Genomic DNA, 18,777 nt, shown 5'->3' with positions numbered 1-18,777 from the left:
CTCTCATTTCCACAAAATTGGCCCTTCTCCAATTCAGGACCTTAACTGGTGGACCAGTCCTATCCTTATCCATAATTATCTTGAAACTAATGACATTATGGTCACTGGACCCAAAATGTTCTCCTACACATACTTCTGTCACCTGACCTGTCTGGTTCCATAATAGGAGATCAGGTACTGCACCCTCTCTCGTTGATACCTCAAGATATTGATTTAGAAAACTTTTCTGAGCACGTTTGACAAACTCCACGCCATCTAACCCTTTCTCAGAATGGGCGTCCCCGTCAATATGTGTAAAGTTAAAATCCCCTACGATTACAACTTTCTGTTTCTTACATTGGTCTACAAACTCTCTACAGATTTGCTCGTCCAATTCTCTCTGACTATAATACAACCCTATTCGTGTGGTCACACTTTCCCCGTTCCTCAGCTCCACCCATATGGCCTCTGTAGACAAGCCCTCCGCGCAGACCCGTCTACGCACATCTGTGATATTCTCGGTGACTGGTAATGCCACTCCTCCCCCTTTCATCCGTACCCCCTATCACGTCTGAAACAATGGATACCCGGAACATGAAGCTGCCAGTCTTGCCCCTCCTGCAACCAAGTCTTACTAATAGCAAAAATATCAAAATCATCGTGTGCCAATCCACGACGTAAACTGATCGGCCTTACGTACAAAACTCCTTGCATTGAAATAGATGCACCTGAGAACATTTCTGTCACGTACAAACCATTGATATCTGTCTATACAAGCAGTCCTCGCATGACGCTTATCCTCCTCCACCTCACTATCTGCTCTAACACTCCGGTTCCCCTCCCCCTGCAATCTAGTTTAAAACCCCCGGAGCAGAACTTGCTAACCTACCGGCAAGGATGTTAGTCCCCCTCCAGTTCAGGTGCAAACTGTCCAATTCGAACTGGTCCCACCTCCCCTTGAAGAAAGCCCAATTGTCCAGAAACATGAACCCCTCCCTCATGCACCATCCCCTCAGCCACGTATTTAGTTGCATTATCTTCCTTTTTCCAGCCTCACTAGCACGTGGCATGGGTAGCAATCCACCTGTGGGATCCCCATTCCCCATCCCCCTTCTTCCTGTGCGATGTACCTTCCGCAACTGACATTCTCCTGTGGGATCCTGCTTCCCCAAACCCCTTCCTCCTGTATGATCTCTCTTCCACGTCCCTCCTCTTCCTGTCGGATCCCTATTCCCCATCGCCCTTCCTCCTGTGAGATCTGCCTTCGACATCCCACTTCCTGCTTTAAGATCGCACGTCCATCCAACCTCCTCCTGTTAACCGTCCCCCTTCCTGCTGATGGGCCTCTGTACCCATTCCCCTCCTCCTGTGGCATCTGTCTTTCTCATCTCCCTTCCTCCAGTGGGATCTCTCTTCCCCATCCCCCTTCCTGCTGATGGGTCTCTGCTCCCATTCCCCTCTTCCTGTGGCATCTGACTTTCTCAGCTCCCCTCCTCCCGCAGGATCACTCTACCCCATCACACTTCCTCCTGCTGTATCTCTCTTCCTCATGCTCCTTCCTCCTGTAGAATGGCTTTTCCTCATCCCCCTTCTTTCTGTGGGATGACTCTCCCACATCCCCTTCCTCACTCCCTTGATCTTTTTTCATCTCCACCTCTGTTCATCCTGTGGGAATCTCTCTTCCCCATCCCACTTCCTCCAATGGGATCACTCTCCCCCATCCGCCTTCTTCGTCTGGGATCTCTTTCCCCATCCACCTTCGCCAGTGGAGCATTTGTTCCCATCCCCCCACTCTTCTTGTGGGATCTCCCTTCCACATCCCCCTTCCTCCCGTGGGATCTCTCTTCCACATCCCCTTTCTCCTGTGGGATCCCTCTTTCCCATCTCCCTTCCTCCTGTGGCATCTCATCCCCATCCCCCTTCTTCCAATGGGATTTATCTTCCCCACCCCCTTTCTTCCTGTGGGATCTCTCCTCCCATTCCCCCTTCATGCACTCTCCTTCCCAAACTCCCTTCCTCGTGTGGGATATCCCTTCCCCATCACCCTTCCTCCTTTGGGATCACTCGTCCATCTGACTTCCTCCTGTGGAATCTCTCTTCCACATCCGCCTTCCTCCTGCGGGATCTCTATTCACCATCACCCTTTCTCGTATGGGGCCTATGTTCCCATCCACCACTCTTCTTTTGGGATTTCTCTTCACATCTGCCTTCCTCTTGAGGGATCTATCTCTTCCCCATCCCCCTTCCTCCTGTGGGATCTCTCTTCCCCATCCCCATTCCAGCTGTTGGATCTCGATACCCCATCCCCCTTCCTCACGTTGGGTCTCTCTTATCCACCCCCTTCCTTCTGTGGGATATCTCTTCCCCATCACCCTTCCTCCTTTGGGATCACTCGTTCATCTGACTTCCTCCTGTGGAATCTCTCTTCCACATCCGCCTTCCTCCTGCGGGATCTCTATTCACCATTACCCTTTCTCGTGTGGGGCCTCTGTTCCCATCCCCTACTCTTCTTTTGGCATCTCTCTTCCACATCTTCCTTCCTCTTGAGAAATCTATCTCTTCCCCACCCCTTTCCACCTGTGGGATCTCTCTTTCCCCCCTTCCTCCTGCTGGATCTTTCTTACCCATCCCCCTTCCTCCTGTGGGATCTGTTCCCCATCCCCCTACCTCCGCTGATTTATCTCTTCCCCTTCGCCATTCCTCCTTTGGGATCTCTCATCCCCATCCCCCTTCCTCCGGTGGGATTTATCTTCCCTACCCCCTTTCTACCTGTGGGATCTCTCTTCCCCATCCCACTTCCTCCTGTGGGATATCCCTTCCCCATCACCCTTCTTCCTTTGGGATCACTCGTCCATCTGACTTCCTCCTGGGGGATCTCTCTTGCCCATCCCCTTCCTCCTGTGGGATCTCTATTCACCATCACCCTTTCTCGTGTGGGTTCTCTGTTCCCATCCTCCACTCTTCTTGTGGGATCTCTCTTCCCCATCCCTTTAGTTCGGGTGGGTCTATTTCACTGTGTCCCATTGACATTTCTGCTTTTCTGTTAGGAACATTTTGTTTAGCCATCTGGAAATGAGAGAGTTTACAGGGTCACACCGACAAACTAAATTACCGACATTTGGTGAATACGCTGGAGCTGGGCAGTGAGGGGCAATGACTGAGATGGGAACTCCGATCAGTGATTTACTGAAGGTTTTAATGTTTCCTGAAATATCCGAGCGAGAGAAATTCCGCTAAACCCACGGTTTGAATCACTTTGTTCATCAATCTGTCTGTTTGTGTTTAGACTTGGGCAGAATAAACTGGGAGATTCAGGAGTGAAACTGGTGTCTGCGGCTCTGAGGAACCCAGAGTGTAAAATACAGAAACTGCGGTAAGTACCAGACTGTGGGAGATTGTGTTTAGTCACAGGGTGTCTGACACTGAACATTAATGTGATCAGCAAAAACAAAGAAACATAGAAAACATACAGTACAATAGAGGCCCTTCGGCCCACAAAGCTGTGCCGAACATGTCACTACCTTATAATTACCTCGGTTTTACCCATAGCCCACTATATTTCTAAGCTCCATGTAGCCATTCTGGAATTAAAAGACCCTATCGTTTCCGCCTCCAGCAGCCCTTTCCACGCACTCACCAATCTCTGCGTAAAAAAATCTTACCCCTGACATCTCCTCTGTACCTAATTCGAAGCACTTTAAAACTATGCCCTCTTGTGCTAACCATTTCAGCCCTGGGGAAAAGCCTCTGACGAACCACATGATCAATGCCTCTCATTATCTTGTACGCCTCTATCAAATCACCTCTCATCCTCTGTCTCTCCAAGAGAAAAGGCTGAGTTCACTCAACTTATTCTCATAAGGCTTGGTCCCCAATCCAGGCAAAATCCTTGTAAATCTCCTCTGCACCCTTTCTAATGGTTTCCACGTCCTTCCTATAGTGAGGACACCAGGATTGAGCACAGTACTCCAAGTAGGGTCTGACCAGGGTCCTATAGTGCTGCAACATATAACCATATAACAATTACAGGATGGAAACAGGACATCTCAGCCCTTGTAGTCCATGCCAAACGCTTACTCTCACCTACTCGCACTGGCTCCCACTCAGCCCGTAACCCTCCATTCCTTTCCTGTCTACTTACCTATCCAATTTTACTTTAAATTACAATACTGAACCTGCCTCTACCACTTCTACTGGAAGCTCATTCACAGCCACCACTCTCTGAGTAAAGAAATTCCCCCTCGTGTTACCCTTAAACCTTTGCCGCCTAACTCTCAGATCATGTCCTCTTGTTTGAATCTCCCCTACTCTCAACGGAAAAAGCCTATCCACGTCAACTCGATCTATCCCCTTCATAACCTCTCAACTCTTAAACATTACCTCTCAACTCTTAAACTCAATCCCACTACTGCTGAAGGCCATTACACTGTACGCCGTCTTAATTACAGAGTCAACCTGCATAGCAGCTTTGAGTGTCCTATGTACTCAGACCCCAAGATCCCTCTGATCATCCACACTGCCAAGACTTACCAATAATACTATATTCTGCCATCATATTTGACCTACCAAAGTGAACCACTTCACACTTATTTGGGTTGAACTCCATTTGCCACTTCTCAGCCCAGTTTTGCATCCTATCAATGTCCCGTTGTAACCTTGGACAACCCTCCACACTATCCACAACACCCCCAACCTTTGTGTCATCATCAAATTTACTTATCCATCCCTCCACTTCCTCATCCAGGTCATTTATAAAAATCACAAAGACTTGGGGTCCCAGCACAGATCCCTGAGGCACTCCACTGGTCACCGGCCTCCATGCAGAATATGACCCATCTACAACCACTCTTTGCCTTCTGTGGGCAAGTCAGTTCCGGATCCACAAAGCGATGTCCCCTTGGATCCCAGGCCTCCTTACTTTCTCAATAAGCCTTGCATGGGGTACCTTATCAAATGCCTTGCTGAAATCCATATACACTACATCTACTGCTCTACCTCCATCAATGTGTTTAGTCACATCCTCAAAAAAATCAGTCAGGCTCGTAAGGCACGACCTGCCTTTCACAAAGCCTTGCTGTCTATTCCTAATCATATTTTGCCTCTCCCTACCTCTCAGGATCTTCTCCATCAACTTACCAACCACTGAAGTAAGACTCACTAGCCTATAATTTCCTGGGCTATCCCTACTCACTTTCTTGAATAAGTGAACAACATTCCCAACCCTCCAATCCTCCGGAACCTCTCACATCCTCATTGATGATGCAAAGATCATTGCCAGAGGCTCAGCAATCCCCTCCCTCGCTTCCCACAGTAGCCTGGTGTACATCTCTTCCAGTCACGGTGACTTATCCAAATTGATGCTTTCCAAAAGCTCCACCACATCCTCTTTCTTAATAACTACATTTTCAAGTTTTTCAGTCCACTGCAATTCATCCCTACAATCGCCAAGATCCTTTTCCGTCATGAATGCTGAAGCAAATGATTCATTAAATACCTCCGCTATTTCCTCTGGTTCCATACGCACTTTTCCATTGTCACACTTGTTTGGTCTTATTCTTTCACATCTTGTCCTCTTGCTCTTCACATACTTGCAGAATGCTTTGGGGTTTTCCTTAATCCTGTCTGCCAAGCCCTTCTCATAGTCCCTTCAGCTCTCCTGATTTCACTCTTAAGCTCCTTCCTGCGAGCCTTATAATCTTCCAGATTCATGTCATTACCTCGTTTTTTGAACCTTTCATAAGCTCTTCTTTTCTTCTTGACTAGATTTATAACGGCCTTTGTGCACCATGGATCTTGTACCCTACCATCCTTTCCATGTCTCATTGGAACGTACAAACTCAGAACCCCACGCAAATATCCCCTGAACATTTTCTACATTTCTTCAGTATGTTTCCCTGAGCGCATCTGTTTCCAATTTATGCTTACAAGTTCCAGCCTTATAGGCTCATAGTTTCCCTTACTCTAATTAAAGGTTTCCCAAGCTTGCCTGATCCTATCCCTCTCTAATGCTATGGTAAAAGAGATAGAACTGTGATCACTATCTCCAAAATGCTCTCCCACTGAGATACCTGACACCAGGCCAGGTTCATTTCCCAATAGCAGATCAAGCACAGCCTCTCCTCTTGTAGGCTTATCTACATATTGTGTTAAGAAACCTTCCTGAACACACCTAACAAATTCCACCCCATCTAAACCCCTCACTCTAGGGAGATGCCAATCAATATTTGGGAATTTAAAACCTCACACCTCAACAACCCTGTTATTAAAACTCCTTTCCAGAATCTGTCTCCCTATCTGCTCCTCGATGTCCCTGTTACCATTGGGTGGTCTACACAAAACACCCAGTAGAGTTACTGACCCCTTCCTGTTCCTAACTTCCACCCACAGAGACACCTTAGACAAACCCTCCATGACTTCCTCCTTTTCTGTAGCCGTGACACTATCTCTGATCAACAGTGACAGGTCCCCACCTCTTTTGCCTCCCTCCCTGTCCTTTCTGAAACAATTAAATCCTGACACTTGAAGCAGCCGTTCCTACCCCTGCACCATCCAAGTCTCTGTAATGACCACCACATCATAGCTCCGAGAGCTGATCCACGCTCTAAGCTCATCCGTTCTATTCATCATACTCCTTGCATTAAAATAGACACATCTCAAACCATCGGACTGAGTGCCTCCCTTCTCTATCACCTGCGCATCCTCCCTTTCACACTGTCTCCAAATTCTCTCTATTTGTGAGCCAACCTTCCTCTCCTCCATCACATCAATTTGGTTCCCTCCCCCCAGCAATTCTAGTTTAAACTCTCCCCAGTAGCCTTAGCAAACCTTGCTGCCAGGATATTGGTGCCCCGGGATTCAAGTGCAACCCGTCATTTTTGTGCAGGTCACACCTGCTCCAAAAGAGGTCCCAATGATCCAGAAATCTGAATCCCTGCCTCCTGCTCCAATCCCTCAGTCAATGCGTTTATCCTCCACCTCATCCTAATCTTATTCTCACTGTCATGTTGCACAGGCAGTAATTCCAAGATCACTACCTTTGAGGTCCTGTTTCTCAACTTCCTTCCTAACTCCCTGTAGTCTGTTTTCAGGACCTCTTCCCTTTTCCTGCCTGTCACTGGTACCAATATGTCCCACGACCTCTGGCTGTTCTCGCTCCCACTGCAGGATATCTTGGACGTGATCAGAAACATCCCGGACCCTGGCACCTGCGAGACAAACTACCATCCGAGTTTCTTTCCTGCGTCCACAGAATCGTTTGTCTGACCCCCTGACTATAGTCCCCTATCTCTGCTGCCTTCCTCTTCCTTTCCCTGCCCTCCTGAGCCACAGGGCCAGACTCTGTGCCAGAGGCACTGACACTGATGCTCCCCAACCCATAGGCCATCCCCCTCCGGCAGTACTCGAACAGGGGTACTTATCGTCAAGGGGTACAGCTACTGGGGTACTCTCTAGTACATGCTTCTTGGCCTTCCCTGTCCTGACTCTGACCCACTTCTTCAGTCTCCCGTGGCCCCGGTGTGAGCACCTGCCTGTAGCTCCTCTCTATCACCTCCGCACTCTCCCTGACCAGACGAAAGTCACCGAGCTGCATCTCCAGTTCCCTAACTCGGTCCCTAAGGATCTGCAGCTCGACACACCGGGTGCAGATGTTGCCGTCCAGGAGGCTGGGAGTCTCCAGGATCTCCCACATCTGACACCGAGCACAGAAAACCAGCCTCACACACATACTCTCTGTCTGTATTGTCAACAGATAACCTACCTCGCCTCGACCCTTTATCGCCGAAGCCCCGTTGAGCCAAAGCCTTCCTACTCTGTCTCCCGCTCCTCTGACGCTCACTCTGTAAATCTGTCTTCCTTTTAAACTCTTCTCGCTGTTTTCACTGGCTGACTTGCACAGTCGTGCTGAAGAAAAAAATCAGCAATTCTGTTACTGATAAACACTGGGGATTTGTACCGTCTCCTGTGTCTCTGTTTCCTTCACCCTCACTCTCTGTCATCTCTAGGCTGTGGGATGTCGGTCTCACAGATTCTGGAGCCGCGGATCTCGCCTCTGCTCTCAGTACAATCCGATCACTGACGGAGCTGAACCTGGGTTCTAATAAACTTGGTGATTCAGGAGTGAAACTGGTGTCTGCGGCTCTGAGGGACCCGGAGTGTAAAATACAGAAACTGTGGTAAGAACCAGACTGTGGGAGATTGTGTTTACAGTCACTGGGTGTCTGACACTGAACATTAATGTGATCAGTAATTGTGTTACTGATAAACACTGGGGATTTTTTCCGTCTCCTGTCTCTCTGTGTCCTTCACCCTCACTCTCTCTCATCTCCAGGCTGAGGGAGGTCGGTCTCACAGATTCTGGTGCCGAGGATCTCGTCTCCGCTCTCAGTACAAACCAATCACTGACGGAGTTGAACCTGGAATTTAACACTCTGACAGACGGATCTGTCCCCGCTCTCCGCCGCCTCATACTGACCCTCCCGAGACTGAAGCAGATCGAGTGAGTGTTTGTGTTAATGTTCAATGTGATAAAATATCAGCGGATCCGCGGGTTTTCTGGTGATATTTGTCTGTGAGTGTTGTTGAAACATTAACCCCAGTCCCTGTTACTGACACTGTTGTGTAATCTGTTTATTTTATCTTTATTCTCCCATCTGTTTCAGGCTGGGGGGGAATCGGTTCAGTGTGACCGGGAGGAAGGAACTGGGATCTCTGCGGGAATCCAGACCCGGACTGAGAGTGGCCGTGTGAACATCTGAATGTGTGAACATCCCCGCCCGCGGGATGGGGACATTTGGTCGATTCCCCGCCCTCCCCTTTAATTCCCGCCCTTACCTTTAATGGCCGCGCGCCTGGTTCAACTCTCAACAGTTTTAACTGAACCGGCTCAGGTCTCGCGCTGTGTGTCGCTTGGAACGGTCCCGCCGTGACGTCATTCCGCCTGTTGTCCGGCGGGTCAGCTTCCGCCGGATGTGCGGGTTCGAGGCTCTCCCACGTGACACCCCGGAGAATTACCCAGACAGGAAGAGCCCGGGGGTCCGGGGCTCAGTCTGGGACACCGGTTTCCCGGGGTGGGATTATCCCGGGAGAGAATCCTTTTGCTCCTTTTGCCGAGGACGGTGCATTTGGCAGCCTGGCCGATATAATGATGTTAAATGGACAAATCCCTCGGCAGTGACACTGGATCTGCAGCGATCTCGGACACGGCCCTGAAGTGTGATTTTATAATCATCGGTTCCCCGATGCAGAGTGACGGTGAGAAACGGGACTGATTATTCTAACTGTCGCTCGTTGTCGCCGGTCAGTTAATTGTGTGTGACTGTGAGAGAGTCGGGAGCAGCTTATTTATTCCCGCACGTCTGCAGCTCACACATTGTTCAATTTACATTTGTCATGATGAAATCAGTAAACCGCTGTAACTTCCTGTCTTGGTGTTGGACTCGAGTTTTATTTGAGGTTTCTGCTACCCCCCGCACCCTGTGCACTGCAACAGTGGGTCGGAGCTCCTCACACTGACACAGTAGCGTCTCATTCCAGGCTGAGGGAGGTCGGTCTGGCAGAGTCTGGGTGCCCAGGATCTCATATCCACCGAACTCCCATTCTGGCTATCTGTCCCCCTCCTGCCCCCCGATTGAAAATGGTGACCAGGGAGGGAACGACAGAAGGATTTAGAATGGTCACCAGGGAGGGAGTGAAAGGTTGACTGAAAATGGTCTCCGGGGAGAAAGCGATGGGCTGAGTGACAATGGACGCCAGGGAGGGGGCGATGGGCGGAATTAAGATGGCTGTGGTCACCTTGTTTCTCATGGCCGGCAGGGAGGGAGTGATACACTGACAAGAGAGTGGGAGTGACAGGCAGAGTTAAAATGACCGACAGGGTGGGGATGACACACTGACTGAAAATTTTAACGCGGGGAGGGGGGAGTTATCTGCTGATTAAAATAGGATTCTGGATTAAAGCCTGAATATAATATTATTACCGGGGCAGAGTGTTGCGCCGAGATAACAGTGTCACTAGGGAGGGGGTGACGCACGCAGTGAAAATGATCACCAGGGAGGGAGGGATGCACTGACAAATCCGAGGGAGTGGCGGTCCGACCTGAAATAGTAGTCCCTGATTCCTTTGTTACAATGGCCGACAGGGAGAGAGTGATGGACAGACTTCAAATGGTCAACAGGGAGGGAGAGATGCACCGGGAAAAATGGCCGAAATTGAGACAGTGGCACATTGAGAAGAGAGAGGGGGTAATAGGTCGATGTACAATGATCTAATGGGAGAGAGTGACGCTCTGACATAAAATAGCCGTTGTTTCGCTTAAAATGCCTGACAGGGCAGTTTAGGGTTCGCGATACCTTGTTTAAAGTGGGCGCCGGGAAGGAAGAGGGTGAGACTGCGATTGAAAACGGCCGTCACTATCGTTAATTTTGTTGAGGAAAAGGGAGAGATGTGGTGACTGAAGGAGACCCCGTTCGGCCGGGTTGAAACGGGACCAAGGAGGGAGCGGCGCCTTGGTTTCAGTGATCGGCAGAGAAGGAGTGAAGGATACGTTGACTTCAAATGGCCGACGCTTCACTGGAAATGGCCGCTGGCGAGGGAGTGGCGGCTTTGGTAGAAGTGAGCACAAGAGAGGGAGGGACGCGCTGATTTAAAATGGGCGAACCCTTGGTTAATGTGGCCGCCAGGGATCGAGTGAGACACTGACTTACAATGGCCACTGTCGCACACAGAATCTATGGCGAAGGAACATGCGGTGCCCATGGATACAATCCCGGGATCGAGTGTGTTACTGATTGTAATAACAGTATTTTAATTTGTGTTTTATATCGTCTTGGGTACCGTATATATGTTTTAATTCTTATAATTTTGTCATCGAATAAACTAATGTATATATCTCAGATCACGCACACACATATACATGTGGGTTTTGGGGAGGAAGGGTGAGGGGTTTGGGAGGAAGAGGAGTGATGGGACAAGGAGTGGACTGATGAGACGGTGAGCGTGGCGAAGTCACTGATCAATAGGGGACGGAAAGGTGAGGGGCGAAAGTTCCTGTCACAAACTGGTGGCCGACGTGGAGAAGATATGAGAAGACGGGGTGAGAAGGAGTGAAACGACAGGAAGGAAAGGGGAGTGATGGGACGGGGAGAGAGGGAAAGTGATGGGACGGGAGGGAGTGGTTTGATTGGACAGGATGTGGGGTGTGGGGGAGTGACGTTTTCAATAGTGGAGGATGAATGGGTGGTGACATTTCCTTCGCAAATAAGACGAGCTGCAAAAAAGTGGGGCGTGGGAAGGAGAAAGGGGGAGCGGGGGTCGGGGACGCGGTCAGGGCTGATGGATCGGGGAGATCATTGTCTCAACGAGGGAGAGGGGAGCGACTCACTCAACGGACGGGGGAGAAGGGATTGGGTGGGGGAGCGAAATTTCCCATCAGAAAATGTTCACCAAAATGTGGTGGATGGCGGGAGAAAGGGCAAGGGACCAGAGAGGGGAAAGGGTGTCAGGAGTGACGGGGTGAGTACGGGAGTGACTCACTGGGTAACAGAGAGAGAGAAAGAGGGCGATGAGGAGAGGCGAAGATTGACATCGCAAAATGGCAGCCCCAACCAGCATACGATGCAGAGCGTCGAGATGGCGGGGAGAGGAGAGCGAGGGGAGGGAGGGAAGGGGTTTGCTAGTGATGGGATGGGAAGGAGGGTGACAAGATGGCGAGTGTGAGGAAGTGACACTTCGTGGTGGAGGAAGTGGGAGGGAGGATCAGACCCTGTCACAATATGGCTGTCGGCAGAAGGTTAAATGGAGAGATGTGAGAGTGGGCACCGAGGGGAAGGAGAGGAGGGATGAGGAGTTGAGATTGGATAAACAGGAAGGGAAGTGAGTGGAAGGTGAGGAAAAGGGTTTGCCCCATTCTACAATGGTGGGAGAGCGGTTGTCAATGTAACCATCACAAAATGGCCACCAGTCAGGGTGTGATGGGAGGTGATAGAGGGGAGAGCGAGGGGACAGAGAGCGGAGTGTTTCAGGATTGACGGGAGCCGAGGGTGGGAGAGTGCAGCTCGTAACAAGGGAGCAAGAACTGGGGGGTTCCCACGGGGGAGGAATGTGACTACGGGAAGAGGCTAGCACCGTTACCCTCCCCTCCCCTCCTCAATCTCGAAAGTCCTGCTTTGACTTTTCTTTCGGGCTGAGCCTCAGATCGCTCGGCCCGAATCCTTCAGGCGGTCCGGTGGAGTAGGGGGACGTGTCGTCACTGGGGCCCGTCAAAGGCAGGAGTGGGCGCCGGCATGCCGGAGAAGACGGAGGCGAGGTCTGATGGTGCGGGCTGGTTGGCGTGGATCACCACCATTTTCTGCAGGGTGGGGGAGAGGGAGGAAACAGATTGAGGAGGGGAGGGGAGAAAGAGAAGGTGAGGAGAGGTGATGAGACCCACTACCCACTCCCTCAGCCTCTCTCTCCCTCAGTCCCCTCTATCCATCTCTTCCCCAACATTTCTCTCACCACACTATCCTCTCTCCACTCCTCTCGCCACCCTGTCGTCCTCTCTCCACCTTCCCCACCCTATACTCCTCTCTCCACCCCACTCCCCACCCTATCATCCTCCCTCCACCCCTCTCCCAACCCTATCCTCCTCTAACCACTCCTCTGTCCAACCTCTCCTCTGATCTCCACCTCTCTCCCCACCCTATCCTCCTCTCTCCACCCCTCCCCTCCCTATCCTCTCCTTACCCCTCTCCCCACCCTATTCTCCTCTCTCTACCCCTCTCCCCACCCTATCCTCCTATCCCCACCTCTCGCCCCACCCTATCCTCCTCTCTCCACCACACTTCCCACCCTATCCTCCTCTCCCATCACTCTCCACACATCCTGCTCTCTCCAGCTCTCCCCACCCTATCCTCCTCTCTCCACTCCTCTCCCCACCCTATCCCACCTCTCCACACCTCCCCACCCTATCCTCCTCTCTCCACCCCTCCCCACCATATCCTCCTCTCTCCACCCCTCCCCATCCTATCCTCCTCTCTCTACCACTCTCCCCACCCTATCCTATCCCCACCTCTCTCCCCACCCTATCCTCCTCTATCCACCCCTCTCCGCAGCCTATCACTTCTCTCCATACCTCCCCACCCTATCCTCCACTCTCCACCCTATCCTCCTCTCTCCACCTCTCTCCCCACCCTATCCTCCTCTCTCTACCCCTCTCCCCACCCTATCCTCCTATCCCCACCTCTCGCCCCACCCTATCCTCCTCTCTCCACCACACCCCACCCTATCCTCCTCTCCCCATCACTCTCCCCACATCCTGCTCTCTCCAGCTCTCTCCCCACCCTATCCTCCTCTCTCCACTCCTCTCCCCACCCTATCCCCCCTTTCCACACCTCCCCACCCTATCCTCCTCTATCCACCCCTCTCCGCAGCCTATCACTTCTCTCCATACCTCCCCACCCTATCCTCCACTCTCCACCCTATCCTCCTCGCTCCACCATCCCCACCCTATCCTCCTCTATCCACCCCTCTCCGCACCCTATCCTCCTCTCCTTACCACTCTCCCCACCCTATGCTCCTCTCTCCACCCCTCTACCCACCCTATCCTCCTCTCTCCACCCCTCTCCCAACCCTATCCTCCTCTAACCACTCCTCTGTCCAACCTCTCCTCTGATCTCCACCTCTCACCCCACCCTATCCTCCTCTCTCCACCCCTCTCCCCACCCTATCCTCTTCTCTCCACCCCTCAATCCACCCTATCCTCCTCTCTCCACCTCTCTCCCCACCCTATCCTCCTCTCTCCACCCCTCCCCTCCCTATCCTCCTCTCCTTACCCCTCTCCCCACCCTATCCTCCTCTCTCTACCCCTCTCCCCACCCTATCCTCCTATCCCCACCTCTCGCCCCACCCTATCCTCCTCTCTCCACCACACTTCCCACCCTATCCTCCTCTCCCCATCACTCTCCCCACATCCTGCTCTCTCCAGCTCTCTCCCCACCCTATCCTCCTCTCTCCACTCCTCTCCCCACCCTATCCCCCCTCCACACCTCCCCACCCTATCCTCCTCTCTCCACCCCTCCCCACCCTATCCTCCTCTCTCCACCCCTCCCCATCCTATCCTCCTCTCTCTACCCCTCTCCCCACCCTATCCTATCCCCACCTCTCTCCCCACCCTATCCTCCTCTATCCACCTCTCTCCGCAGCCTATCACTTCTCTCCATACCTCCCCACCCTATCCTCCACTCTCCACCCTATCCTCCTCTCTCCACCTCTCTCCCCACCCTATCCTCCTCTCTCCACCCCTCCCCTCCCTATCCTCCTCTCCTTACCCCTCTCCCCACCCTATCCTCCTCTCTCTACCCCTCTCCCCACCCTATCCTCCTATCCCCACCTCTCGCCCCACCCTATCCTCCTCTCTCCACTCCTCTCCCCACCCTATCCCCTCTCTCCACACCTCCCCACCCTATCCTCCTCTCTCCACCCCTCCCCACCCTATCCTCCTCTCTCCACCCCTCCCCATCCTATCCTCCTCTCTCTACCCCTCTCCCCACCCTATCCTCCTCTATCCACCCCTCTCCGCAGCCTATCACTTCTCTCCATACCTCCCCACCCTATCCTCCACTCTCCACCCTATCCTCCTCTCTGCACCTCTCTCCCCACCCTATCCTCCTCTCTCTACCCCTCTCCCCACCCTATCCTCCTATCCCCACCTCTCGCCCCACCCTATCCTCCTCTCTCCACCATCCCCACCCTATCCTCCTCTCCTTACCACTCTCCCCACCCTATCCTCCTCTCTCCACCCCTCTACCCACCCTATCCTCCTCTCTCCACCCCTCTACCCACCCTATCCTCCTCTCTCCACCTCTCTCCCTACCCTGTCGTCTTCTCTCCACCCCTCTCGCCACCCTATCCTCCTCTCCTTACCCCTCTCGCCACCCTATCCTCCTCTCTCCACCTCTCTCCCTACCCTATCGTCCTCTCTCCACCCCTCTCCCCACGCTATCCTCCTCTCCCCACCACTCTCCCTACCCTATCGTCCTCTCCCTACCCCTCTCGGCACCCTATCCACCTCTCCCCAGCCCTCTTCGCACCCTTTTATCCCTTTTCTGCCCCATCTCTCTGAACTGTCTATTCCATCAGCAATAACAGGAACGATTCTCTAATTCCCTATAAAGTATGAAATTACAAGTATTATCGCGGATAAATTCCCCCGTGGAAAAGACAGTGATGTGCGAGTTTGAATAATCGTTATCAGACGAAAAATAGATATTGGCAATAAATTATTCTGTTTTCGGGTAGCAGGCAATCACATGTGCGGTAGCGCTCAGAATGAAACCCGTCTGTCATGATATAGACTGTATCGATTATATTGATTAGGTCGGGACCGGGCGTTTTATTCTTTTCTGGCGTCCCCGGCGATGTGCGGAATTATGAGGACAGAATATATTTTTTTCTCCTGGCATTCCCGGTGATGTGAAATTGGGCGATGTGGAGAATTACATGAACGTTTTTTTTTCCCCCTGACGTTCCGGGCGGGTTGAAATTGGGTTATTTGCAGAATTATGAGGATGCCAGGATGATTTAGTGCCATTTAGTGAATCTCGATGTGTGCGGAAATCCATGGCAATTACAGAAATATAACGTGGATAAATGTACTGTATGGGGAAAATTAAAAGCGAAGTGCTACCAAAATAGCGACTTGCATAATATATTGGAAATTTTTCGTGAGCTGATTCTCGGGTCACCTGGAACACTCTTCACTTGTAAATAGGGCAACCAGTTAGATTCAGAGATGGTCAGTTGATATTCTCAGCAAGTAACATTTATCCCCCTGTCAGAGTCATGTTTTCCTACTCCAACTTCGTCTCGACATTATGATACAAGCATTGTTGTATCACGTGCAACTTGTGTTCCTTCCTTAAGAAATACCGACTCGCAATAGAGGAATGTTCACCATCTTGGCTTCTGACGTGGCTGTACTGTGACGGGGATCGGATCACGTGGACTGGACGCTCCGTCGCGAAGCTGCTTCATTCAAACAATGACCTGTGCATTCATTCACACTGAGCAAGATGAATGATTTGCAAATATTGCAGATAATCTCTATCTGAGTTTACATGGACGGCACAACATTGTGGTCCGAAGGGCCTGTAATGCGCTGTAGATTTCTGTGATTCTATGATTGACAGTCTGGGTGCAGGGAATATGCATCCTGCACCGTGCGGTCGAGGCCGAGGAGGCAACATTTCAGAAGAATGAATACGCTGTTCACGACGGATAACAGATGAAATTCTTTACCGCTCGTGAGTGGAAAGTCATTGGAATCCGATAGCAGTGAATCTGAGGTTAACAGTAACTCAACCTTCGCCTTGATGGATAGTGGAGGGTGATTAAGTTGGGGGTACCTGATTGCGAATCGTAATCTTTATGTCATTCGTTTCTCTTTCTCCAGTGAATTTAGTGGCGATTATCATCCTGTCCCGGGGAAAGTGCGGCCTCTCCTTCTGCACCACGCGATTCCTGGTGGCCATGGCAGCGGCGGATCTACTGGTCATTATCACTGAGGTCGTTTTGTGTCAACTCAGTTATCATTATTTTCCCGTTTGTTTCCTGTGTGCACTGTTCTCCGTGTCCTGTCTCGCATTGCCGTGAACTGTTCCGTCTGGTTCACCGTCACTTTCACCTTCGATCGGTTTGTTGCCATTTGCTGTCAGAAACTGAAAACAAAGTACTGCACGGGGAGAACGGCGGCCGTGGCTCTAGCGCCATCTAGCGGTCTGTTCTGTCTGAAAAACGGCCCACTCGACTTCACTTACAGAGAGATCATTAACAATGCACCATGGTTCTGTTATCCGAAGCCAAGTTACTTCACTGAACCAGCGTGGTTGGCGTATGACTGGTTTGACATCGTTTTGACTCCGTTCCTCCCATTCGGTGTAATTCTGCTGCTCAACGCTGACAGTCAGGCACATTGTTGTAGTCAGTCAGGTCTGTAGGGGGCTTAGGGGTCAGAGCAAGGGGGAAACAGCAGTGACCCGGAGATGGAGAGCCGGAAGAGTGTCTGTGGATTTGCTCATCACCCTCTCCGGCAGCTTCATCCTCCTGTGGCTGACGAATGTCACAGAATGTATCTACTATCACATCACTGGGATAGGGACACAGGGGAATGACTCGGAAATTATTTTCGCCGGTGTCGGATATTTGTTAAGCGTCCATCCAAAGTACCCGGTGGGGATGACCCAACGTCATTGATCCCTGTGGAGGGGGTGGGGTGACCGGACATCTATTGCTGCCGATGGAATTTACCCCTCAATCCATTGAACCCGGGCAGGGGGGGTGTGTGGTTACTAACCATCCTTGTCTCCCGGTTGTGTGTCCCTACATCCATTGAACCCAGGCGGGGGGGGGGGGGGGGGGGAGGTGTGGTTACTAACCATCCTTGTCTCCCGGATGTGTGTCCCTCCATCCATTGCTCCTGGAGGATTTGAGCTTTCATCAGTTGTTCCCGGTGGCCGTGACGCTCCATCCACTCCTCCCTGTGGATGTGACGCTTCATATACTGTCCCTGACAGAGGCTTGTCCTTGTTCATTTCATCTGATGTCAAACTCGTCATGTCTGTCGCCATGGAGACGATCCGCAGTATCGGCCGTCACTAACACTGAGCCCAATATACATCACTTTTCCTGCCGTCTGACTCTGTTACTTTGGTCGAAAGAACAGCTTACAGCCTTAGAATAAATTCTTAAATACACAAACATTATTATTAACCCCACTCGGCCGCCCGCTGGATTGCTAAATTTGCTTCCCAACCATTTGTTTCGTTCTTCAAGCTGTTGACTTCCTTCGGATCGCATCATTGGAGTCAGTCGGATCGAAGTACTTTGCTGCTCGCCTCACCTGCGTTTTCTGGCCGCTGAGTCTCACGGTCGCCCATTGCATGCGCCACCGGCCTCAGGCTTCCGTCTATTTTCTACTTCGTTTTTTTCTGACTTCCGTCCCATTGATTCGGTAAAACGGCGTCCCGACTGCTCAGGCACCTCCCATATCGGCAGCCTCCAGATCTTGCTCCCATAGCTCAGCCAATGCCTCCAGTATCTGCAGACTCCAGCGCTCTGAAGTTTCATGAGAACTCCTCCATCTACTGGGCTCCCCCCAATCTCACAGAACAGAGTACGTTCGCATTATTTTGTCATCACTACTTTAGAATCAGAGAGTTATCGGCTGGACAGCGATGGAGCCTTCCCCTTTCAGTAGGGCTGGCCTGCTTCGTAAATCTAGCAGAACGGCTCAGGCTTAGTTAAGGTGAATATACACGGGCCTCAGCAATGACACCCAAGTCAGGGAAATGGATATCTTAAACAGAAAGTACTCTATGATCCAGTCATTCTTTTTCTCTCTCTCATAGGAATTCTGTCATTGCTGGTCCCACTGTCCTCTTTGGTCCGTGCCGGCTCCCGTCTGCATTGTGCGCAGACTCTCCTGGCTGAACTGTTTCCTTTCACATCCACGAATTGTTACCGCACAGATGTGGGCATTTCCCCCACCGGCTTTCTGCTAGCCCCCATAGGTCTATCCCATCCTTCTCATTGTCCGACCAATAACCCGTTCCCCTGCGTGTGGTGCGCTGTGTCGCACAGACTGACGGGAAAGATAAAGGAATAAATCGCTGGGAATGATGACGTGGAGCCGTCCGGCATTCGCTTGTTCAGATTGATTCGGTTTTCCACCAACACGAAGATTCAAGGGGGAGCCTGAAGAGACGGAGGATGGATTGTGCTCGTCATTTGGACGAACCGGAGTTCACGGGTAGGGTATCTGT

General features: G+C 51.4%; 1 protein-coding gene across 1 annotated transcript in view; it reads left to right on the top strand.

The window, feature by feature from the left end:
* Positions 1-9,400, top strand: part of LOC140722539 (NACHT, LRR and PYD domains-containing protein 3-like) — a 333,835-nt gene extending 324,435 nt beyond the window's left edge. The window contains exons 9-11 of the mRNA XM_073037250.1: positions 3,266-3,352; positions 8,309-8,476; positions 8,640-9,400. Coding sequence (XP_072893351.1) covers positions 3,266-3,352; positions 8,309-8,476; positions 8,640-8,727 — 343 coding nt within the window. The 3' untranslated portion in view covers positions 8,728-9,400. The remainder of the gene's footprint in view (positions 1-3,265; positions 3,353-8,308; positions 8,477-8,639) is intronic.
* Positions 9,401-18,777: the final 9,377 nt, after the last annotated feature.

This window comes from Hemitrygon akajei, unplaced genomic scaffold (assembly GCF_048418815.1).
Source record: "Hemitrygon akajei unplaced genomic scaffold, sHemAka1.3 Scf000080, whole genome shotgun sequence".
Taxonomy (NCBI): Eukaryota; Metazoa; Chordata; class Chondrichthyes; order Myliobatiformes; family Dasyatidae; genus Hemitrygon; species Hemitrygon akajei.
This window is presented reverse-complemented; position numbering and strand designations above follow the sequence as displayed.